Source organism: Entelurus aequoreus, linkage group LG09 (assembly GCF_033978785.1).
Source record: "Entelurus aequoreus isolate RoL-2023_Sb linkage group LG09, RoL_Eaeq_v1.1, whole genome shotgun sequence".
NCBI lineage: Eukaryota > Metazoa > Chordata > Actinopteri > Syngnathiformes > Syngnathidae > Entelurus > Entelurus aequoreus.
In genome coordinates this window covers 19,514,471-19,540,535 of record NC_084739.1, presented here as the reverse complement: position 1 = coordinate 19,540,535, position 26,065 = coordinate 19,514,471, and the positions used below count along the sequence as shown (strand labels likewise).

Here is a 26,065-nt window from a genome sequence, read left to right as displayed (position 1 = left end):
CAGTGGATGTTAGGTGTAGATCCACCAAAGGCGTTTGTTTACATTTTGACGCCGGTGAGCTACGGTGTGTAGTGAAGCATGTTTAGCTATTCCTCGTCCTGCAGGGATAATAATTGTGAGAAACTCACTTTATTCGTCCCCATGGAGGCGAGGATTAGTGATTTAGAAGTAGCTAAAACACTGCAGACTGGGGATGGACTTTAGTCGCTAGCTAGCTCGCCATGTCTTAAAGCACCTCTTCCGGTGGGCCCGGTACTTTTCAGAGGCGGTATAGTACCGAATATGATTCGTTAGTATCGCGGTACTATACTAATACCGGAATACCGTACAACCCTACTACACACCCTACCAAAAATGCAAAATGGTTTGTTCCACTTGGACAGTGGTAGACCCAACTTGGAACACTTCACTCAACACCGACGTCATAACGTCATCATTCAAGTATTCACACACAGCGCCAACATTTTGGAACAAGGAGAGGGGGTAAAATAAAGGTAAACATGATCATTTGCGGCAGCATAGGAGAACGTTATGTGCACGTTTCACCTGTGAATTTCCTTGCCCACAACTGTGGTGTGTTCAAGGACTCTTGATCAAAGTTAGAGAAACAAGACACGTCAGTAGGTTTTTAAGAACAGGGGAAGGCTTAACCTTTGGGAGACGTACTAATAGTCAAAATAAAAGCAAAATAATGATTTACTATTAGAGATGTCCGATAATATCGGCAGGCCGATAAATGCTTTAAAATGTAATATTGGAAATTATCGGTATCGTTTTTTTTATAATCGGTATCGTTTTTTTTTGTTATTGTTTTTTTTCTTAAATCAACATAAAAAACCCAAGATACACTTACAATTAGTGCACCAACCCAAAAAACCTCCCTCCCCCATTTACACTCATTCTCACTCATTCACACAAAAGGGTTGTTTCTTTCTGTTATTAATATTTCTGGTTCCTACATTATATATCAATATATATCAATACCGTCTGCAAGGGATACAGTCCGTAAGCACACGTGATTATGCGTGCTGCTGGTCCACTAATAGTACGAACCTTTAACAGTTAATTTTACTCATTTTCATTAGATACTAGTTTCTATGTAACTGTTTTTATATTGTTTTACTTTCTTTTTTATTCAGGAAAATGTTTTTAATTATTTATTAATTTTTTTAAAAAGGACCTTATCTTCACCATACCTGGTTGTCCAAATTAGGCATAATAATGTGTTAATTCCACGACTGTATATATCGGTATCGGTTGATATCGGTATCGGTAATTAAAGAGTTGGACAATATCGGAATATCGGATATCGGCCAAAAGCCATTATCGGACATCCCTATTTACTATGATGATTATTTTTACCCACGGATGATAATCCTATGTGGATAAATTAATCTCTACTTTATACTCTGAAGTAAGTGAATATATAGGTTTATAATCATATTCAAGCGAATAATGGTAGGTTATATGATCATTTAAAGTCATATTATGGGCACTTTCTTTTGAATGTGTTGGCACTTTTTTGTTTGAATAGTTTTTTTCCTTTTTTTTTTAACAAAACTAAATTATTTAGGGATGTTTATTTAGACCAGTGGTGTCAAACGTACGGCCCAAGGGCCGGATCAGGCCCACGAACAGGTTTTATCCGGCCCACGGGATGAGTCAGCGAAGTATAAAAATTAACCTGAAATTTTTGAATGAAAGAAAGAGCTGTTCTAAATGTGTCCACTAGGTGTCGCAATAGCAATTATTTGTATCTTTGTAGATGATGCTACATATGTACAAAATAAACTACATGATGTTAGTATATCAGTCGAGGAAAATTATTAAAGTACATAAATAACATACTGTAATTGGATTTTGATATAATTTTTTTTATCTTGATAGATTGAAAATTAACACTAATGTGTTGACTGATAACCATTATCACATAATTTGTTCAGAAAATATAAATAACGACAAATAAAGATAGAATACTATTAACCGCAACAAGTAATTGAAAAAAAACAAAAAAACATTATGATTTGTACAATTTCAGAATGTGCTTGTTCTATTTTAAAACAGAAAACAATCTGAAGTTGTCTTTATTTTTAAGTTATCGTGTCGTGATTTTACCAGTCCGGCCCATTCGGGGCCCCCGATCTAAACGCCCCTGATTTAGATGTGTTATATAAATGTTCAACCCTTCATATTTTGATTTTTGTCCAACATTTAAAACACTTCTTAGCAGTCTACATAACATGTAATGGTGGTTCTTTGGCCAAACATTTTGCATGGATTTTGTTTAACAAACCATCTTTTGACGGCGGAATGCAACGATTGGTGCTCATAGCTGTCAATCACAGACAGCTCAGCTTCGCGTCGCGAGTGTGTACGCCCTCTCTCTCGGCTGCGTCGTTTTGCCCTTCTACTCCAAGCAAGGCGCCGGCGTGAGAGGCCTGCGTGCCGACCACTGAGCTAAAAGCGCAGGCAGCATTTTTGTTACACTCGCTCAGACATGCATTCATGAACAAACTTATTTTTAAATGGATGATATTTTTGCATTGTTGCCGTTTTGTTCAGTAAAAACTTTTTTTCCTTTTTTTTTTTAAAGGCCCTGGGGAAGCAGCAATTAAATTGATTTCAATAGATTTGATTGAGGTTTATTTGTGTTAGAATAATTATGTATATATTATCACACTAACTTTAGTATGCTTAAAGTCCGTTGCTTTAGTTATTAGCTATTGTGCTCAAGTTAGACATTCCTAATCTATGCAAAGACAAAACTTCTTGTCTGAGGGGTGGCCTCAGCCACAGATGTTATCTTTGTTTTAGCTCGCTAACAGCCAAGGACTTCAAGGACCTCAACGAAGATAAGATGACAGCACGCAGACGAAGCAGAGACTTCAAGGACCTCAACGAAGATAAGATGACAACACGCAGACGAAGCGGGGGCAAGGCGAAATCACAAGGCCCCCAGCACATTCCGTCACGTACTGTGCATCCTAGACCCGTTTTGCATAGTGTATGTGACCACTCCTATTAGAGGCGGCCTCAGTGATGTTGACTAAGGAACTCTGAATAAAAAGAGGGACGCAAGAGCTGAACCTTAGAGCGTAGGGCGAGACTGTGACTAAGTGTGCAGCTCCATGCGTTCTCCTCATGAGCTAAATTGAACTCTGTCTCTGCATGATGCCTTGCTTCTTGTCTGATTAATAGATGTCATTAGTGTTTGAACCTGACAATTTGAGATACAAGTGTTTTGAGTTAAGAGCTCTGTCACAGACCCAATTAAGCTGGTAAATTGAGGTACCACTCTAGAGGCATTGAAGTATCAAACTATTATGCAGTTTATTTTTCAAATGGATGCAGTACTTTATAATACTTGCAGTATTTGGCAATGTTAAATATTGCATTAAAAACCATGGAAAACGGCCGCAAATACAACTACAGATTGCATGTAGTACAAACTGTTACAAAGGAAAATATTTGTTAAAAAAAGATTAAGTAAATGTGTGGTTTTTTTTAAACACATTTCACTGTTTACAGATGATATTTTTGATTTGTTCATGCAGAAAATGAGCAACAATTAGTTCCTCCGACTGCACTGCGTCGATAGGAACCAAGAACAAAAAGGACACACAAGCAGTAACAAGTCGATTGGTGCTAAGAAAGGCTGATGCAAACATTTATAATAACAACTGATTGCACTGCAGTTGAGTAAACAAACAGAGAAAATAACCCTGAAAAAGATGGGTTGTCTTATATTCTGGTGACATATTTGTCAATATAGTGCAGCAGACAATATGTCCTCATGGCACGCAGCACGCCAAGATTGAAAAGGGGTCTCTCATCATGTCTCCGTAGTTGTTTACCACATGCGACGTCCTTCACTTTTTTTTTCTTTTTCCTATGAGCGTTCCAATTGAATTCACTGGCACCTCATTGATCATCTCCCAACGCGTCCTCACCATGCAAATTCAAACCCGAGTCCTTATTTCAGGTGCCGCAAGTCCCATCGGCGGCGTACGCCAGGCGAAAAATGAAGGTGCCGTAGGCTTCCATGTTGTTGTTGTTTTTTCTCCCACTTCTTTTCATCGGCACACCCCCACCCGAGGTCAGAACACTGACATGTCAGATAAACGCCTCAGACGACGGCGACTGTGATGGAAGTGTCAAGTTGAGCGCCAGCAAGATCCCGCATGAAATCTTTTTGTTGTTGTTGTTGTTCATTTCCTCAGTCTACTGGGACTGCATCTGGTTCGGAACTACACAAAAACACATCGTAATGTTTAAATGTGGAATCAAGACCACCGCAATACAGACGTTTACCTTTTAAGCAGTGTTTACCATACATTCATTTACATGAAGTACAACAAAAAATACATTTAAATCATTTTTTAAAAATATTTTGCAATACAGTTAGGTAACTGTGAACGTCTTTCTCCCGTGGGGCCCCCTGATGCCGACAGATCCTCACAGTAGTCTGGTGCACTGCAAAAAGTCAGTGTTCAAAAACAAGAAAAAAAAATACAAAAACTAGGTGTATTTTACTTGAACTAAGGAAAATTATCTGCCAATAGAACAAGAAAATTTGGCTTGTCAAGACTTTCCAAAACAAGTAAAATTAGCTAACCTCAATGAACCCCAAAATACCTTAAAATAAGTATATTCTCACTAACAAGTGCACTTTTCTTGGTAGAAAAAAAAAAAATGAGACCTTTTTTCTCAATATGTTGAAAAATATTCTTAAATTAAGTAAATGCTAATATATATATATATATATATATATATATATATATATATATATATATATATATATATATATATATATATATATATATATATATATATATATATACATATATATATATATATATATATATATATATATATATATATATATATATATATATATATATATATATATATATATATATGTATACATATATATATATATATATATATATATATATATATATATATATATATATATATATATATATATATATATATATATACAGCCCGGCCCCCAGCCAATTTTTTTTTTTATTGTAATTTTGAATAATTTATCTGAATGTGCATGAACTATTTCTGTTCAAAATAGTTTGAAATGTCACATGTGAAATGTTTAAATATTAACTGTCCGTTTACTGCACTGTGCCAACTGCGCTACTATATGAGTACGTATTTTCTATTGTTTCATTGAAAATAAAACAGCAAAGTCCACTTGGCTGTCATCTGTTTTAATTATGAGACACAATTGTGTCAAAGTCATGATTTTTGTGTTCATGCTTGAAATAAGAAATTATTACTTTAAAAAAGCAGTTTTATACTTGTGAGTGTTGATGACACAGCTTTGCAACAGTTGATATTCTAGTTTCAAGCATGTTTTACTCAATATAGGTCATAACATCTCAGCAACAAGCTGTAATATCTTACTGAGATCATTTAGGACCAAAACACTTAAAAACAAGTAAAACACTAACATTAAATCTGCTTAGTGAGAAGAATTATCTTATCAGACAGAAAATAAGCAAATATCACCCTTATTTGAGATATTTAATCTTACTTAGATTTCAGTTTTTGCAGTGTGTTATCAATTTTTTTATTGTGCGCACACACACACGCCAGAACCGTACTTCACTCTACACTTTTCAGTGTCTTGGTTTGGAAGCACCGCACGACAGTCTTTGCTCCGCGACTTTTCATTCTTCTCTGGTTCCCTCTTCCTCTCGCCGTGGTCTCGTGCGTGTCTGTGCATCTATTCACCAGCAACTCCAACTCCAACAACGTGTCTCGGTCCGGCTGCTGCTAATAAAGGCGACAGGTGATCAGATAACCAGCCCCAGCTGGGCAATATACTCACCTGCCGCTGGCTTTGAGGCCGGTCCTTACACATCCGCAGGCCCGCAGACCACGCCCCCCTCCACAGTAACACTCCACCATCCAGGTGACATGTAAGTCATGTTCAACCAAACATTGACTAGATTAGAGTTTGAGATTTGAGCAACAGGCTTAGTGGTAGAAAGTTGGCAGTTAATAATTAAAGAGAGTTTGGTGACTATATACAGTACAGGTCAAAAGTTTGGACACATCTTCTCAATCTATGGGTTTTCTTTATTTTCATGACTATTTGCATTGTATCTAAAATAAAATAAAATACAAATAATAAAATAAAATGTTTCAAACACTATGCCTCGACACACTAGTGTACCGTGTTATAATGTTTGGTGTGCCGTGGGAAATTAACTAATTTCACCTAATTTGGTTAAAAATATTTTAATTAAGTTAAAATACCAATGATTGCCACACACACACACGAAGTGTGGCGAAATTATTCTCTGCATTGGACCCATCACCCTTGATCACCCCCTGGGAGGTGAGGGGAGCAGTGAGCAGCAGCGGTGGCCACGCCTGGGAATAATTTTTGGTGATTTAACCCCCAATTCCAACCCTTAAAGCTGACTGTCAAGTAGGGAGGTAATGGGTCCCATTTTTATAGTCTTTGGTATGACTCAGCCGGGGTTTGAACTCACAACCTACCGATCTCAGGGCGGACACTATAATCCGCAAATGTGCCGTTGTTTAGTGTCTGTGCCGTCTAGAGCTCGGCAGCGTAACCGTGTAATACACTTCCATATCAGTAGGTGGGAGCAGGTACCTAATTGCTTTGTAGATGTCGGGAACATGGTTTGTCGTGATCACAATATGCAGACGACAGAGGGAGGCAGAGTGTAGGTAAAAAGGTATCTAATGCTTAAACCAAAAATAAACAAAAGGCAAACGCCGCTAAGAAAAAGCATTGAAGCTTAGGGAAGGCTATGCAAAACAAAGCTAAAACTGAACTGGCTGCAAAGTAAACTAAAACAGAATGCTGGACGACAGCAAAAACTAACAGCGTGTGGAGCAGCAGACGGCGTCCACAAAGTACATCCGTACATTACATGACAATCAACAACAAAATAGGAGCGCAAGACAAGAACTAAAGCACTATACACAGGAAAACAGCAAAAAAACTCAAAATTAGTCACGGCGTGATGTGACAGGTGATGACAGTACACCTACTTTGAGACAAGAGCTATATTGATGCATGGTCGGTTATGGTTTTAAAGTCATATCCAACAATTGTGACAACAAATTTTTACTGTCAACTGAGTTTCGTTTTTTAATGATTTCTGCCGGTATTGTGCCTCCGGATTTTTCCAACGCAAAAAATGTGCCTTGAATCAAAAAAGGTTGAAAAACACCGCTTTAGATTCTATTCCTAATCAACCTTAATAGAATCCAAGCATCAAAAGTATTCCAGTTGAGAATTGAGTGGATTATTTCCAGGCTGCTTGCTGCACTGTGGTGGCAGTAAAGAGCCCTGGAGGGCTGCAGCAGTAAACTGTTGAAGTCAATTATGAGCTCAAGTTGACCTCATCTTATCAGTGTGGCGGCCTGCGGGGTTGCACTCGTGTTGCATTTTCAGGATGGGACATGAAATATAACACAAATGTATTTATGTGGCCGAGTCTTAGACAATGGTGGGAATGTGAAGAAGGGAATTTTAATTGAAAAGAAGAAATTCTTTGAGGCTTTTTTTTTTTTAATCTGATTTAAACAGTCGCGTCCTGCAGGCTGTGGACCAGATTAAAAATATATTGTTGAAGGCCTGACTCTGTATGAACTATGATGACTAGAAATAAGGTTTTTTCACACACGCGTGCAAGCTGCCTCAGCTGTCGAACAACCGGCAATCATAAAAAAAGAGAAAATTGCCATTTTGTGGCGGGAAGTGTTCAAGGAGCTGTGAAGATGAAAAATGCATGTCAGCGATGGAGGGAGGAAAAAAAAAATCCCAGCCTCAAAAGGGGGGGAAATTTGAGAGCAGGAGAAAGAGGTTAGCCAATGCACCGGTGTGATGGACGTGAGCTCGCAGTTCTCCATGCCCTCATTTCTACAAGTGTTTATTTTTCAAAATAAATGTTCGGTGTCAGGTGGGATTTAATGGTGCAAATAAATTGTGTCAACATGAAAGGTCCCCGAAGAGGCGGGTTGTTCTTGCCATGATCGATTCAGTGTTTTCCAAAGTGCTAAGCTGGAAAAACTTGTTTGTTTCAGCCATGTAGCAAGTAGGCATCACATCCAGGACTGCACGCACAGTGCAGACATATGGTGTTTGGGAAGTTATTTTACAGTACATAGTACAATTATATATGGGGAAAAAATCTGTTTTTTGTTTTTTTTAATCTTTATTTAAGATTACAGAAAATCTTACTTTTTTCCATGTATTTCAAGTTCAGTATTTCAACATTGTGACTGTCTGCAACTTGCTCAAAATTGATTTTTTCAAACCAATGTATTATGATAAGTGGTTTGACAAAACATATGTATTTTTTTTAATCTCTAAGTTCTTCCCAATTACTAATTATATTGAATAAAAGGTCAATACAAGGGAACAAGTATGTTGTTCAGGCTGTTCACTCACTGCTGTCTCGAAGCAAGTGACAAATTGCAGTCATGTTACGACAGACAATACCAGTCCAAACGTCTTGACTGGGGGGCTATATTGGGCTAAAAAAAATTTGGCAGGGGACCAAAAGCCGACTGTATGCAAAGTAAACCATTATATATATATATATATATATATATATATATATATATATATATCCATCCATCCATCCATCCATCTTCTTCCGCTTATCCGAGGTCGGGTCGCGGGGGCAGCAGCCTAAGCAGGGAAGCCCAGACTTTCCTCTCCCCAGCTACTTCGTCCAGCTCCTCCCGGGGGATCCCGAGGCGTTCCCAGGCCAGCCGGGAGACATAGTCTTCCCAACGTGTCCTGGGTCTTCCCCGTGGCCTCCTACCGGTTGGACGTGCCCTAAACACCTCCCGAGGGAGGCGTTCGGGTGGCATCCTGACCAGATGCCCGAACCATCTCATCTGGCTCCTCTCGATGTGGAGGAGCAGTGGCTTTACTTTGAGCTCCCCCCGGATAGCAGAGCTTCTCACCCTATCTCATTTCGGCCGCCTGTACCCGTGATCTTGTCCTTTCGGTCATGACCCAAAGCTCATGACCATAGGTGAGGATGGGAACGTAGATCGACCGGTAAATTGAGAGCTTTGCCTTCCGGCTCAGCTCCTTCTTCACCACAACGGACCGATACAGCGTCCGCATTACTGAAGACGCCGCACCGATTCGCCTGTCGATCTCACGATCCACTTTTCCCTCAGTCGTGAACAAGACTCCGAGGTACTTGAACTCCTCCACTTGGGGCAGGGTCTCCTCCCCAACCCGGAGATGGCACTCCACCCTTTTCCAGGCAAGAACCATGGACTCGGACTCGGAGGTGCTGATTCTCATCCCAGTCGCTTCACACTCGGCTGCGAACCGATCCAGTGAGAGCTGAAGATCCTGGCCAGATGAAGCCATCAGGACCACATCATCTGCAAAAAGCAGAGACCTAATCCTGCAGCCACCAAACCAGATCCCCTCAACGCCTTGACTGCGCCTAGAAATTCTGTCCATAAAAGTTATGAACAGAATCGGTGACAAAGGGCAGCCTTGGCGGAGTCCAACCCTCACTGGAAACGTGTCCGACTTACTGCCAGCAATGCGGACCAAGCTCTGACACTGATCGTACAGGGAGCGGACAGCCACAATCAGACAGTCCGATACCCCATACTCTCTGAGCACTCCCCACAGGACCTCCCGAGGGACACGGTCGAATGCCTTCTCCAAGTCCACAAAGCACATGTAGACTGGTTGGGCAAACTCCCATGCAGCCTCAAGGACCCTGTCGAGAGTATAGAGCTGGTCCACAGTTCCACGACCAGGACGAAAACCACACTGTTCCTCCTGAATCCGAGGTTCGACTATCCGGCGTAGCCTCCTCTCCAGTACACCCGAATAGACCTTACCGGGAAGGCTGAGGAGTGTGATCCCACGATAGTTGGAACACACCCTCCGGTTCCCCTTCTTAAAGAGAGGAACCACCACCCCGGTCTGCCAATCCAGAGGTACCGCCCCCGATGTCCACGCGATGCTGCAGAGTCTTGTCAACCAAGACAGCCCCACAGCATCCAGAGCCTTAAGGCGGTTCTCATCCACCCCCGGGGCCTTTCCACCGAGGAGCTTTTTAACTACCTCAGCAACCTCAGCCCCAGAAATAAGAGAGCCCACCACAGATTCCCCAGGCACTGCTTCCTCCTCAATCCCACCGTGTCGGTGGGATTGAGGAGGTCTTCGAAGTATTCCCTCCACCGATCCACAACATCCGCAGTCGAGGTCAGCAGAACACCATCCGCACCATACACGGTGTTGACAGTGCACTGCTTCCCCTTCCTGAGGCGGCGGATGGTGGTCCAGAATCGCTTCGAAGCCGTCCGGAAGTCGTTTTCCATGGCCTCGCCGAACTCCTCCCATGTCCGAGTTTTTGCCTCAACGACCGCTGAAGCCGCACACCGCTTGGCCTGTCGGTACCTGTCTGCAGCCTCCGGAGTCCCATGAGCCAAAAGAACCTGATAGGACTCCTTCTTCAGCTCTACGGCATCCCTCACCGCCGGTGTCCACCAACGGGTTCTAGAATTACCGCCACGACAGGCACCAACTACCTTGCGGCCACAGCTCCAATCAGCCGCCTCGACAATAGAGGTGCGGAACATGGTCCACTCGGACTCAATGTCCAGCACCTCCCCCGTGACATGTTCAAAGTTCTTCCGGAGGTGGTAATTGAAACTCTCTCTGACAGGAGACTCTGCCAGACGTTCCCAGCAGACCCTCACAATGCGTTTGGGCCTGCCAGGTCTGTCCGGCATCCTCCCCCACCATCGCAGCCAACTCACCACCAGGTGGTGATCGGTAGAAAGCTCCGCCCCTCTCTTCACCCGAGTGTCCAAAACATGAGGCCGCAAATCCGATGACACAACTACAAAGTCGATCATGGAACTGCGGCCTAGGGTGTCCTGGTGCCAAGTGCACATATGGACACCCTTATGCTTGAACATGGCGTTTGTTATGGACAATCTGTGACGAGCACAAAAGTTCAATAACAAAACACCACTCGGGTTCTGATCCTGGCGGCCATTCTTCCCAATCACACCTCTCCAGGTTTCACTGTCGTTGCCAACATGAGCGTTGAAGTCACCCAGTAGGACAAGGGAATCACCCGGGGGAGCACTTTCCAGTACTCCCTCGAGTGTATCCAAAAAGGGTGGGTACTCTGAACTGCTGTTTGGTGCGTAAGCACAAACAACAGTCAGGACCCGTCCCCCCACCCGAAGGCGGAGGGAGGCTACCCTCTCGTCCACCGGGTTGAACTCCAACGTGCAGGCTTTGAGTCGGGGGGCAAACAAGAATTGCTACCCCAGCTCGTCGCCTCTCACTGCGTGCAACGCCAGTGTGGAAGAGAGTCCATCCCCTCTCGAGAGAACTGGTTCCAGAGCCCTTGCTGTGCGTCGAGGTGAATCCGACTATATCCAGCCGGAACTTCTCTACCTCGCGCACAAGCTCAGGCTCCTTCCCCCCCAGCGAGGTGACGTTCCACGTCCCAAGAGCTAGCTTATGTAGCCGAGGATCGGACCGCCAAGTGCCCTGCCTTCGGCTGCCGCCCAGCTCACAATGCACCCAACCTCTATGGCCCCTCCCATGAGTGGTGAGCCCATTGGAGGGGGGACCCACATTGCCTCTTCGGGCTGTGCTTTAAGCTGAAACTTAAAGGAATTGACGGAAGGGCACCACCAGGAGTGGAGCCTGCGGCTTAATTTGACCCAACACGGGGAACCTTACCTGGCCCGGACACGGAAAGGATTGACAGATTGATGGCTTTTTCACGGTCCATCCAGCCCTTCCATGGGGACAGGCCCGGCCACCAGGCGCTCGCCATCGTGCCCCAACTCCGGGCCTGGCTCCAGAGGGGGGCCCCGGTGACCCGCGTCCGGGCGAGGGAAATCTGAATCCTTGTTGTTTCCTTTCCATAGAAGTCTTTGAGCTGCTCTTTGTCTGATCCCTCACCTAGGACCTGTTTGTCTTGGAAGACCCTACCAGGGGGCATGGAAGCCCCCGGACAACGTAGCTCCTAGGATCATTGGGACACGCAAACTCCTCTACCACGGTAAGGTGGCAGCTCAGAGAGGAGTATATATATATATATATATATGTACAAAACCCAAAACCAGTGAAGTTGGCATGTTGTGTAAATCGTAAATAAAAACAGAATACAATGATTTGCAAATCCTTTTCAACCTATATTCAATTGAATAGACTGCAAAGAAGATATTTAATGTTCGAACTGAGAAACGTAATTTTTTTTTTTGCAAATAATGATTAACTTAGAATTTAATGGCAGTAACACATTGCAAAAAAGTTCGCACAGGGGCATTTTTACCACTGTGTTACATGGCCTTTCCTTTTAACAACAATCGGTAAACGTTTGGGAACTGAGGAGACCAATTTTTGAAGCAACAAACATTAGGAGGAAAAAATATGGTTGGAAAGCCAAATGTCCTGCGTGGGAATAATTGGGCTTCAAACTAAGCGAGCAAGATGGGCCCGTCAACACAGTCAAATTTGTTAAAAAGTGACATAAAGACGACAAAACAAAACACCCAACTCAACTGGTGAAAGATATGCACATCAAGATGTTCAATATTTACTGAAGTGCAATATTTTCTAACAGAGACTTCATTGCTTGTGATGTGTATTTCTGGTCTTGGGTGACACGGCAGTCGGAGACGCTTTACTGAACCAAAAGTTGCTTCATTACAAGCAAGCGTCATTATACAGGACTGCAGTTCCTGGGGGTCAGGTCAAGAAAATGTGTCTCTCCTAACTTGGATGAGCCGAACCACAGTTTTATATTCTTTCTTTCTCTGACTGGGTGTGTGTTAATTCAGGAGAGTACAACCTGACCATGTAAGGAGATGTTCATGTATAAGTGACCAGAAAACAACCTCTGTATGTTGTAACTTAAATGTTGGCGTGAAGATAGACATGGAGTCTCTCCTCCAGGATAGAGCTATCACTTTTGCATTCCGAAGTCTGAATTTAAAAGTTAAGTACAACTGATAGTCACACACTAGGTGTGGTGAAATTACTCTCTGCATTTGACCCATTCCCTTGTTCCACCGCCTGGGAGATGAGGGGAGCAGTGAGCAGCAGTGGTGGCCGCGCTCGGGAATCATTTTGTTGATTCAACCCCCAATTCTATAGCCTCTTCTCGTGAGAGAGTTCACATACGCATGTCAAACTAAGGCTCCTTAATTTATTATGGGCTCAACCATTATTTACTTAAACATTCACCATATGTACAACATAATATCCATCCATCCATTTTCTACCGCTTGTCCCTTTTTGGGGTCGCGGGGGGGAGCTAGAGCCTATCTCAGCTGCAGAACATAATATGAGTTAATTAATTCACTTCACTTGTTTACCTATTTTATGATAATTAAAAGTTATTGACCTTCCAATTACAATTGTAAAAAGAAAAGTGAATGGTGTTCTTAAAAAATTACTTGAAATATTCGCTACCCCAAAACGGATAAGCGGTAGAAAATGGATGGATGGATGGATTAGTGCATAATTGGGTTTAAAAAATAATGCTGCAATAATATTGTTTACCGGCAATCATTTGTGGGTTGATATATCATCTCGCAAAATCTATTATCGGCCCAGGCCGAGTAATTAGGTCATAATTCATCATTTTTTTAAAACAACAAAAGTAAAAATGGATTGTTGGAGTCAATAGAAAGTTATTCTAAGGGGCAAAAAATTAAAATACATACATTTTGCTGTTCTTACATGGCAGTTGGTTATGTAATTTGGCTCAAACCCAACAACTAAGAAAACCTAAAAAAAATAAATAAAAATAAAAAATTCAATCAAGTGACAGTATTTCGAGTAGAGTGTCCGCCCTGAGATCGATAGGTTGTGAGTTCAAACCCCGGCCGAGTCATACCAAAGACTATAAAAATGGGACCCATTACGTCCCTGCTTGGCACTCAGCATCAAGGGTTGGAATTGGGGGTTAAATCACCAAAAATGATTCCCGGGCGCGGCGACCGCTGCTGCCCACTGCTCCCCTCACCTCCCAGGGGGTGAACAAGGGTGATGGGTCAAATGCAGAAAATAATTTCGCCACACCTAGTGTGTGTGTGACAATCATTGGTACATTATTAACAGCTTGTTTAACAGTGGGTATTATTATCTACTGACTCAAAACACTGCTTCTTGTCTCTTGCTGTACATGTTGAGTTGAGCATCAGATCATTAGTGAACCTCCACCTGGAAGAACCATTTTTTTTGTTCTTCCATGACACCGACTAACGGGACCAACATGAAGGCTGCTCCTGCGCTAGTGTAACCATCCTTAAGGGTACGAGTGAAAAGGTAGACTGCAAAGGAAAAAGACGGAACGAGACAAAGTGCCCTTCCGTCTCTGTGAGAACTTGTCAACCTCAAGGAGGACGTCGAACCTGCAAACCGGGAGGAAAACTTCCGTTTTGGATCCATCAATCCCCGGGTGGCAAATCTGGTACACGGCTCTAAGCAGCAGCTCATCCATCTATCGACGTCAAAAGGGAAATCCAGAAAATGGTTCTCAACAACGGTTACCCCCTCAGGCAATCTTATCTCCCGTCTGTTGCCACCGCTAACTCTCGTGTCATCTCGTGACGCATCGGCGAGCTCTGTCTGCCCAACAAGGCCCGCAGGGAAGCAGGCATCACAAGCATTCTGATGCCACTACTGCATGAACACCCCCAGCACAAACACACACTTATGCATTGGCAAGTGGGTTTGCTTTGAGAGGAAGTAAGAAGGATTTTGAACTACTGTACTGCTAAAAAAAAAAACAATCATAAACAAATGTTGAATATGATGAAGAGAAACCACAAGCAGACAACATCTTAGCTCCACTGTCAAATAGTGAGGCTGAAGACGAGGTTGAAGTAACTTTGAGCAGCGATACAGACTGTGAAGATGATATGAGGACTAACACTCTAAATCAGGGGTCACCAACGCGGTGCCCGCGGGCACCAGGTAGCCCGTAAGGACCAGATGGGTAGCCCGCTGGTCTGTTCTAAAAATAGCTCAAATAGCAGCACTTACCAGTGAGCTGTCTCTATTTTTTAAATTTGATTTATTTACTAGCAAGCTGGTCTCGCTTTGCTCGACATTTTTGATTCTAAGAGAGACAAAACTCAAATAGAGTTTGAAAATCCAAGAAAATATTTTAAAGACTTGGTCTTCACTTGTTTAAATAAATTCATTAATTTTTTTACTTTGCTTCTTATAACTTTCAGAAAGACAATTTTAGAGAAAAAACACATATACCTTTTTACCTTTTAAATTCCTTCCTCTTCTTTCCTGACAATTTAAATCAATGCTCAAGTAAATTTATTTTTTTTATTGTAAAGAATAATAAATACATTTTAATTTAATTCTTCATTTTAGCTTCTGTTTTTTCGACGAAGAATATTTGTGAAATATTCCTTCAAACTTATTATGATTAAAAATTAAAAAAAATATTCTGGCAAATCTAGAAAATCTGTAGAATCAAATTTAAATCTTATTTCAAAGTCTTTTGAATTTCTTTTAAAATTTTTGTTCTGAAAAATCTAGAAGAAATAATGATTTGTCTCTGTTAGAAATATGGCTTGGTCCAATTTGTTATATATTCTAACAAAGTGTAGATTGGATTTTAACCTATTTAAAACATGTCATCAAAATTATAAAATTAATCTTAATCAGGAAAAATTACTAATGATGTTCCATGAATTATTTTTTAAATTTTTTCAAAAAGATTCCAATTAGCTAGTTTTTCTCTTCTTTTTTTCGGTTGAATTTTGAATTTTAAAGAGTCGAAATTGAAGATAAACTATGTTTTAAAATTAAATTGTAATTTTTTTCGTGTTTTCTCCTCTTTTAAACCGTTCAATTAAGTGTAAATATCATTAATTATGAATAATAACATAGAGTTAAAGGTAAATTGAGCAAATGGGCTATTTCTGGCAATTTATTAAAGTGTGTATCAAACTGGTAGCCCTTCGCATTAATCACTACCCAAGAAGTAGCTCTTGCTTTCAAAAAGGTTGGTGACCCCTGCTCTAAATGTTCTAAAAAGAAGAGAGGTCAGCCGAGGGCGATCAACCGTCTGTAGTGGTTAATGGAGAGAGCCTTGATATCGTAGAAAAATTCAAATATCTTGGAATGGTCTTTGACCATACTAATACTTGCCAACCCTCCTGATTTTCCCGGGAGACTCCCGAATTTCAGTGCCCCTCCCAAAAATCTCCCAGGGCAACTATTCTCCCGAGTTTCTCCCGATTTCCACCCGGACAACAATATTGGGGGCGTGCCTTAAAGGCACTGCCTTTAGCGTCCTCTCTCACCTGAAAAGGAGACTATTATATATGTCTCCGTTATCCATAGGTTTATATATAACCCATAAAGTAGGCAGGCACGGAGCTATTTCTAAGCGTGTGTTTATTCCAGCCGGCACGTTAATACACTGACACACAGCATCCAAATTCCCATCATGCATTGCTTCAAAACTACGGCAAGTAGTAAGGTCCAAAAACATAGAACGGATATACTCATTCATGAATGGATTATATATATATATATATATATATATATATATATATATATATATATATATATATATATATATATATATATATATACACTACCGCTCAAAAGTTTGGGGTCACCCAAACAATTTTGTGGAATAGCCTTAATTTCTAAGAACAAGAATAGACTGTCGAGTTTCGGATGAAAGTTCTCTTTTTCTGGCCATTTTGAGCATTTAATTGACCCCACAAATGTGATGCTCCAGAAACTCAATCTGCTCAAAGGAAGGTCAGTTTTGTAGCTTCTGTAACGAGCTCAACTGTTTTCACATGTGTGAACATGATTGCACAAGGGTTTTCTAATCATCAATTAGCCTTCTGAGCCAATGAGCAAACACATTGTACCATTAGAACACTGGAGTGATAGTTGCTGGAAATGGGCCTCTATACACCTATGTAGATATTGCACCAAAAACCAGACATTTGCAGCTAGAATAGTCATTTACCACATTAGCAATGTATAGAGTGTATTTCTTTAAAGTTAAGACTAGTTTAAAGTGCTTTTCCTTCAAAAATAAGGACATTTCAATGTGACCCCAAACTTTTGAACGGTAGTGTGTATATATATATATATATATATATATATATATATATATATATATATATATATATATATATATATATATATATATAATCCGAATACACATATAAAAACCCCGTTTCCATATGAGTCGGGGAAATTGTGTTAAATGTAAATATAAACGGAATACAATGATTTGCAAATCCTTTTCAACTCATATTCTGTTGAATATGCTACAAAGACAACATATTTGATGTTCAAACTCATAAACTTTTTTTTTTTTTGCAAATAATAATTAACTTAGAATTTCATGGCTGCAACACGTGCCAAAGTAGTTGGGAAAGGGCATGTTCACCACTGTGTTACTTGGCCTTTCCTTTTAACAACACTCAATAAACGTTTGGGAACTGAGGAGACACATTTTTTAAGCTTCTAAGGTGGAATTATTTCCCATTCTTGCTTGATGTACAGCTTAAGTTGTTCAACAGTCCGAGGGTCTCCGTTGTGGTATTTTAGGCTTCATAATGCGCCACACATTTTCAATGGGAGACAGGTCTGGACTACAGGCAGGCCAGTCTAGTACCCGCACTCTTTTACTATGAAGCCACGTTGATGTAACACGTGGCTTGGCATTGTCTTGCTGAAATAAGCAGGGGCGTCCATGGTAACGTTGCTTGGATGGCAACATATGTTGCTCCAAAACCTGTATGTACCTTTCAGCATTAATGGCGCCTTCACAGATGTGTAAGTTACCCATGTCTTGGGCACTAATACACCCCCATACCATCACAGATGCTGGCTTTTCAACTTTGCGCCTATAACAATCCGGATGGTTCTTTTCCTCTTTGGTCCGGAGGACACGACGTCCACAGTTTCCAAAAACAATTTGAAATGTGGACTCGTCAGACTACAGAACACTTTTCCACTTTGTATCAGTCCATCTTAGATGAGCTGCAGGCCCAGCGAAGCCGACGGCGTTTCTGGGTGTTGTTGATAAACGGTTTTCACCTTGCATAGGAGAGTTTTAACTTGCACTTACAGATGTAGCGACCAACTGTAGTTACTGACAGTGGGTTTCTGAAGTGTTCCTGAGCCCATGCGGTGATATCCTTTACACACTGATGTTGCTTGTTCATGCAGTACAGCCTGAGGGATCGAAGGTCACGGGCTTAGCTGCTTACGTGCAGTGATTTCTCCAGATTCTCTGAACCCTTTGATGATATTACGGACCATAGATGGTGAAATCCCTAAATTCCTTGCAATAGCTGGTTGAGAAAGGTTTTTCTTAAACTGTTCAACAATTTGCTCACGCATTTGTTGACAAAGTGGTGACCCTCGCCCCATCCTTGTTTGTGAATGACTGAGCATTTCATGGAATCTACTTTTATACCCAATCATGGCACCCACCTGTTCCCAATTTGCCTGTTCACCTGTGGGATGTTCCAAATAAGTGTTTGATGAGCATTCCTCAACTTTATCAGTATTTATTGCCACCTTTCCCAACTTCTTTGTCACGTGGTGCTGGCAACAACTTCTAAAGTTAATGATTATTTGCACAAAAAAAAAAAAGTTTATCAGTTTGAACATCAAATATGTTGTCTTTGTAGCATATTCAACTGAATATGGGTTGAAAATGATTTGCAAATCATTGTATTCAGTTTATATTTACATCTAACACAATTTCCCAACTCATATGGAAACGGGGTTTGTAGAACTAATACGGTACCAAACCATGGTGTCCAAATGGCTTTCATAAAAAACAACAACACATATATTTTTAAAGTTTTAAACATTTTTCTGACCAAATTTCTTTAAAGAAAAATGATTTTCCGCTATCCGGAAACAATTTTACTAGCCACAAACACATATCTGCTCTGCCTGGGAGCAGCTGCATGTTCTAAAAGTAAATTGTGCAAATGTAAAATGTGATTGCTTGTTTACAACCGTGTGCAATTTCCTTGCATGTCTTTGATAAAAATAAAAAAAAATGTGAGTATTGTTCTGTGGAAGATGTGTTTATCTGCTGTGACTTCTGCAAGCTGCTGAGGCTGTTTTAAAACCGGTAATAGCGTAAAACAGAACAGCGTCAGAGTATCAATCAATCAATGTTTATTTATATTGCCCTAAATCACAAGTGTCTCAAAGGGCTGTAAAAGCTTTTGTTCCACCAAGGTGACTTTGTGTGTGCAGGAAGAACACAAAAGTACTACATTGATCAGAAGATCCTTGGTAACACTATCAGGATTAACACAAACTATTGCTGACACTTTGGGTGTTTCCACTGCTATATTGTAAAAAATTCTAAAAATAAAAGAGTCAGAAAAATTGGCAGCTTGCAGTCCATAGAATTCTACTGTAAAAATACCTGTTGTATCATGTTTTTGTTTTTCCATTTTACAGTAATTCGGTATAGAAACCAATACAAGTTTTACGGTGATATTCTGGCGACTGAGCAACATGTTATTTTGCTTTATACTAGAAATTGATGGATGGATGTTTTTATTTTACAGTGTATGTATGTATGTGTGTGTATATACGTATATATATATATATATATATATATATATATATATATATATATATATATATATATATATATATATATATATATATATATATATATATATATATATATATATATACGTATATATATATATATATATATATATATATATATGTATATATATATATATATATATATATATATATATATATATATATATACGTATATATATATATATATGTATATATATATATATATATATATATATATATATATATATATATACATATATATATATATATATATATATATATATGTATATATATATATATATATACGTATATATATATATATATATATATATATGTATATATATATATATATATATATATGTATATATATATATATATATATATATATATATATACATATATATATATATATATATATATATATATATATATATATATATATATATATATATATATATATATATATATATATATATATACAAACTCCCAAACCAGTGAAGTTGGCACATTGAATAATTCGTAAATAAAAACAATGTTTTGCAATTCCTTTTCCATGTATCCTCAAACTAAGACTGCAAAGACAAGATATTTAATGTTCGAACTGAGAAACTTAATTTTTTTTGCAAATAATCATTAACTTAGAATTTAATGGCAGCAAAACATTGCAAAAAAGTTGGCACAGGGGCATTTTTACCACTGTGTTACATGGCCTTTCCTTTGAACAACACTCAGTAAACGTTTGGGAACTGAGGAGACCAATTTTTGAAGCTTTTCAGGTGGAATTCTTTCCCATTCTTGCTTGATGTACAGCTTAAGTTGTTGAACAGTCCGGGGTCTCCGTTGTGGTATTTGACGCTTCTTAATGCGCCACACATTTTCAATGGGAGACAGGTCTGGACAACAGGCAGGCCAGTCTAGTACCCGCGCTCTTTTACTATGAAGCCAGGCTGTTGTAACACGCGGCTTGGCATTGTCTTGCTGAAATAAGATAACGTTGCTTGGATGGCAACATATGTTGCTCCAAAACATGTATCTACCTTTCAGCATTAATGGTGCCTTCACAGATGTGTAAATTACCCATACCTTGGGAACTAATACTCCACCAAACCATCACAGATGCTTGATTTGGAACTCTGCGCCTATAACAATCCGGATGGTTCTTTTCCTCTTTGTTCCCGAGGACAAGACATCCACAGTTTCCAAAAACAATTTGAAATGTGGACTCGTCAAACCACAGAACACTTTTCATCAGTCCATATTAGATGAGCTCGGGCCCAGCGAAGCCGGCAGAGTTTCTGGGTGTTGTTGATAAATGGCTTTCGCTTTGCATAGTAGAGGGATCGAAGGTCCGTAATATCATCGCTTACGTGCAGTGATTTCTCAAGATTCTCTGAACCTTTTGATGATATTACGGACCGTAGATCAATTCTTTGCAATAGCTCGTTGAGAAATGTTGTTCTTAAACTGTTCGACAATTTGCTCACACATTTGTTCACAAAGTGGTGACCCTCGCCCCATTCTTGTTTGTGAATGATTGAGCCTTTCATGGAAGCTGCTTTTATATCCAATCATGGCACCTACCTGTTCCCAATTAGCCTGTTCCCCTGTGGGATGTTCCAAATAAGTGTTTGATGCGCATTCCTCAACTTTCTCAGTCTTTTTTGTCACTTGTGCCAGCTTTTTTGAAACATGTTGCAGCCATCAAATTCCAAATGAGTTAATATTTGCAAAAAAGTACGTTTTTCAGTTTGAACGTTAAGTATCTTGTCTTTGCGGTCTATTCAATTGAATATATGTTGAAAAGGATTTGCAAATCATTGTATTTTGTTTTTATTTACGATTTACACGTGCCAACTTTACTTTTGTATTTCAAATTGCTGCTGTCGTTTCTAAATTGCACATTAACATTAGCTCAAATCGCATGGGTAGTGGTGCTCCAATAAGTCATATTTGTACAGGACTTTCTAGCAGAAAAGATCACAATCCACCTCAACCACACAACAAGATCTACTATAGACAAATGGAACTGCTATACAATAAATGTGATTATTTTATCTTTGAGGTGTCTGAGCTTTAAGAAATCCAGTAGAAAATCACTTTTTGGTGCCAAGGCAGTTTTTTTTTAATTCCCACCTTAATTTACCAAGTACAGTATTAGATGCAAAATGTCAGCATTTTGCAAAACTGGCCGGCCCACACCTCGGAGTAACAGTGCCAATGAAGAAGGTCATGGCTAATAATTGCAAATCCTTTCTGAGAAGATCAAATGGCATCTTTTTTCTACAAGCAAAGTCATGTGCGACCCACAAATAACACCAATGTTTTGCTGACAGCAGCAGCTAGCCACAAATCCCCCACGTTAAGCACCATGCTTGGCTATTAAACCAACAGAAGCTACAGTTTGTGCAGAATGGTCTGGCGGTAAAAGCGTAGACAGCGAGGACTTCTGGTCTTGGCACAGAAAAGTCACATGATTTTGAATGTTACATCAGAGATGATTAAATTATTCCCTAAATTAATCATTTCACTACAGAAAGCCTCACTCAACCATTCAAGGCAACAAAGCAGATTTGTATTCATACAACTAGGGGCTGAGTCTAATTGGATCTCAAGTAATAATGGTGTTCAAAAAAATGCAACGAGTCCAGATAAGCGTCCAAAAAGTGTATGTCCTGAAAGGGCAAGATTAGGCTGCTTTGCCAAGGCGGCACACATGGACAAAGCTTTACTCCGGCAGGACTAAAGGTTCTTGGCTTTCAGACAGCCACCATTTGTCACAAACTATTAAGCGAGGAAAGGAAAGGAAAAAAAGTTAGCGAGCAGCACCACGTATGCTAGGAAGACATTGTGCACACCGAAGCAATATTCCAGGGGCAGGCAGCATAATACACGTGGGGGGAATTGTTTATTTCAATGCAACCTCCTGCCACCATTCATCAACGCTCCTGCCAGCGAATACAATGATATCGTTACTGAGGCAGCTGGGAAATTGGAGAGATCACCAGAAAACTTTTACCAAAGCACCATGAAGTCAACTTTACACTGACGGATGGCTACTTTAAAAATATGGCGTTTTATTTCTACACAAAAAAAGTAAAATAGTAACTCAAGCATCATGAAAGTACGAGTCCAGATCTTCCGTCATCTCCGCCGAATCCTGCGATGCGTTTGTGTTCGCCGCCACAGTCTTTTCCCTGATAGCAGCAGAGTTTCTGGCCGCGGAGTTGTTGTTGCCCTGTGACCTCTGCGAGGTGTCCATCTCTCGCTTGATGTCTTTGCCTCCCCCCAAAACCTTCTGGCTCTCCACAAAGTACTGGTTGGGGTGACTGAGAGAGAAGTTGACGTCCTCCACCTTCGAATGACAAAGTAAATGCAGGTCAAGCGACTGTGCGCCACACTGGCTTGTAAGGCTGGGCGGAAAACCGGTATTTTGAATTACACTTGTATATTTTAGAAATATTTGAGACAATACCGCAATATCAATTTATGTAATCCTTAATGTCTTGACGCGGAAGTCTGTCAGCTCAGTCTGTCTGCGCTGGTGCTGTGTCCTTCCTCCTCCTCCTCCTCCTCCTTGCACAGACTGAGGCAGGGTGTAGGAGCAGTGCTCACTTGACACAAACTTTAGGAGTGTGTGAAGCATTTGCCAACCTTCCCGTTATTGCCAGGAAATTCTGTTTTTTGTCCTCCTGTCTTCCCATTCTTGTTTTTTCCACAAATATTGCTTTCAACAGGGCTTTATGCTTAGCTTTTCTTCTAGTACAGGGGTCGGCAACCCAAAATGTTGAAAGAGCCATATTGGAGCAAAAATACAAAAAACAAATCTGTCTGGAGCCGCAAAAAATTAAAAGCCATATTACATACAGATAGTGTGTCATGAGATATGAATTTAATTAAGAGGACTTAAAGGAAACTAAATGACCTCAAATATACGTACAAATGAGGCATAATGATGCAATATGTACATATAGCTAGCCTAAATAGCATGTTAGCATCGATTAGCTTGTAGTCATGCAGTGACCAAATATGCCTGATTAGCACTCCACACAAGTCAATAACATCAACAAAACTCACCTTTGTGCATTCACGCACAACATTAAAAGTTTGGTGGACAATATGAGACAGAAAAAGAAGTGGCATAAAACACGTCCTAGGAAGTCGGAGAAAGTTATATATGTAAACAAAATACGGTGAGTTCAAGGACCGCCAAAATTAGTAGGACAAAACGGCGCTCGCCAAATACTCTAATCAGTGAAGCATGTTTAATATAAACAGTGTACTTTATAACAATTAGGGAGGTTTGTGTCATGTTTGTCCTCCTACAGAAACCATATTAAAACCCAAAATATTTTTTTTCCCGTCATCTTTTTCCATTTTTCACACATTTTTGAAAAAGCTCCAGAGAGCCACTAGGGCGGCGCTAAAGAGCCGCATGCGGCTCTAGAGCCGCGGGTTGCCGATCCCCGTTCTAGTAGCACCGGTGCTATTAAATGAAAAAGTGAGTAGCACAGAAACAATTTCGGAGCAATATAAAATGTCTTTGTGGAGGGAGAGTGTGATCAGCGCGCTTGCAGGAGCAAAGGTCACTGCCTCTGTCAATGGTGTTGAGAGCGGGGCATGTGCTGGACGGCGAGACACAGCTGGCAGGTGATTAGATTTCACAGGTGGTACGTGGTGGTCTAATCATCTGTTGTCTTTAACAGTGAGCGGCCAGCGGAGGAGAGAGGTGGGAGAGTCTGGAGAGAAAAGACATCTGAAAAGATTGTTCTTGGCATTACATGTTCATTAAAAACTCTGTTAAAACGGCAAAAAATAAAATAAAATAAAAATAAAAAACAGATGTGGAAGTCGTTCCCTACCCGTTCCACGGATACCACGTCACAGGTGCCAGGCGTGCCGTTTTAACAGAGTTTTTAATGTACATGTAATGCCAAAAACAATCTTTTCAGATGTCTTTTCTCTCCAGACTCTCCCACCTCTCTCCTCCGCTGGCCGCTCACTGTTAAAGACAACAGATGATTAGATCACCACGAACCACCTGTGTAATCTAATCACCTGCCAGCTGTGTCTCGCCGTCCCGCACATGCCCCGCCCCTAGCCACACTCTGACCACACTCTCCCTCCACAGTCTTAAATATCACAATTTCATTGAACACTCAAACAAGGTACTAGAGTTATAAATGATAAATGGGTTGTACTTGTATAGCGCTTTTCTACCTTCAAGGTACTCAAAGCGCTTTGACAGTATTTCCACATTTACCCATTCACACACACATTGTAGGGTATTAGGGTACCGCGATACTAATGAATCATATTCGGTACTATACCGCCTCTGAAAAGCTAACATCCATCCACAGTTGGTCGGCAGTGTTTTAGCTACTTCTAAATCACTAATGCTCGTCTCCATGGCAACAAATTGTATGTTCACTATTTTATTTAAGGACAGACTTGCAATAAGAAACATATGTTTAATGTACCATAAGATTTTTTGTTAAAATGAAGCCAAAAATTAAATTTTTTGTGGTCCACTTTATTTAGAAAAGTACCGAAAAGTATCAAAATAATTTTGGTACCGGTACCAAAAAATTGGTGTCGGGACAACACTACAAGGTACACATGTGCACTCATACATATAAACACAATGCCATCATAAGGCTTACTGTAACGTTCAATTAAACATCCCTAAACTGTGCTAACACGAGTGTAGGGCTGCGGCAGTGAATGCTACATACATGTTTTTGCAGTCTTGCGGACACAATGTCAATGGTAGTCTTTTAAGGTATCATTAAAGCAACAAAATACAAATAAAGGCTTTTGTCAAATCGAAATAATCGACAATTCGTTGTGGCCCTATAAATGGTTGCATTTTGTTAATTGCTGTGTGAGCATACAACCATGCATTTATTTTGAAGCTTACTTTGCAGTGAACAGGAAGTCACTGTGTGCATGTTTTAATGCTGAGCAACTACACAAGAAAGTTTGATCATATTAGGCCTATACTGGCTCACCTGCACTGGCTTCCTGTGCACTTAAGATGTGACTTTAAGGTTTTACTACTTACGTATAAAATACTATACGGTCTAGCTCCAGCCTACCTTGCTGATTGTATTGTACCATATGTCCCGGCAAGAAATCTGCGTTCTAAGAACTCCGACTTATTAGTGATTCCCAGAGCCCAAAAAAAGTCTGCGGGATATAGAGCGTTTTCTATTCGGGCTCCAGTACTCTGGAAGGCCCTCCCGTTAACCGTTAGAGATGCTACCTCAGTAGAAGGATTTAAGTACTATTTTAAAACTAATTTGTACACACTAGCCTGTAAATAGACCCCCCTTTTAGACCAGTTGATCTGCCGTCTCTTTTCTGTTCTGCCCCCCTCTCCTTCGTGGAGAGGTTATTAGGTGACAACAGATGACTCGC

General features: G+C 40.4%; 1 protein-coding gene and 1 long non-coding RNA gene across 2 annotated transcripts in view; both read right to left on the bottom strand.

Annotated features, from left to right (window-relative positions):
- Positions 1 to 26,065, bottom strand: part of LOC133657233 (uncharacterized) — a 972,718-nt gene that overhangs the window by 58,388 nt on the left and 888,265 nt on the right. The gene's annotated exons all lie outside the window — the stretch shown is intronic.
- Positions 21,811 to 26,065, bottom strand: part of prim2 (DNA primase subunit 2) — a 58,103-nt gene continuing 53,848 nt past the window's right edge. Inside the window, exon 14 of the mRNA XM_062057654.1 lies at positions 21,811 to 23,000. Coding sequence (XP_061913638.1) covers positions 22,755 to 23,000 — 246 coding nt within the window. The 3' untranslated portion in view covers positions 21,811 to 22,754. The remainder of the gene's footprint in view (positions 23,001 to 26,065) is intronic.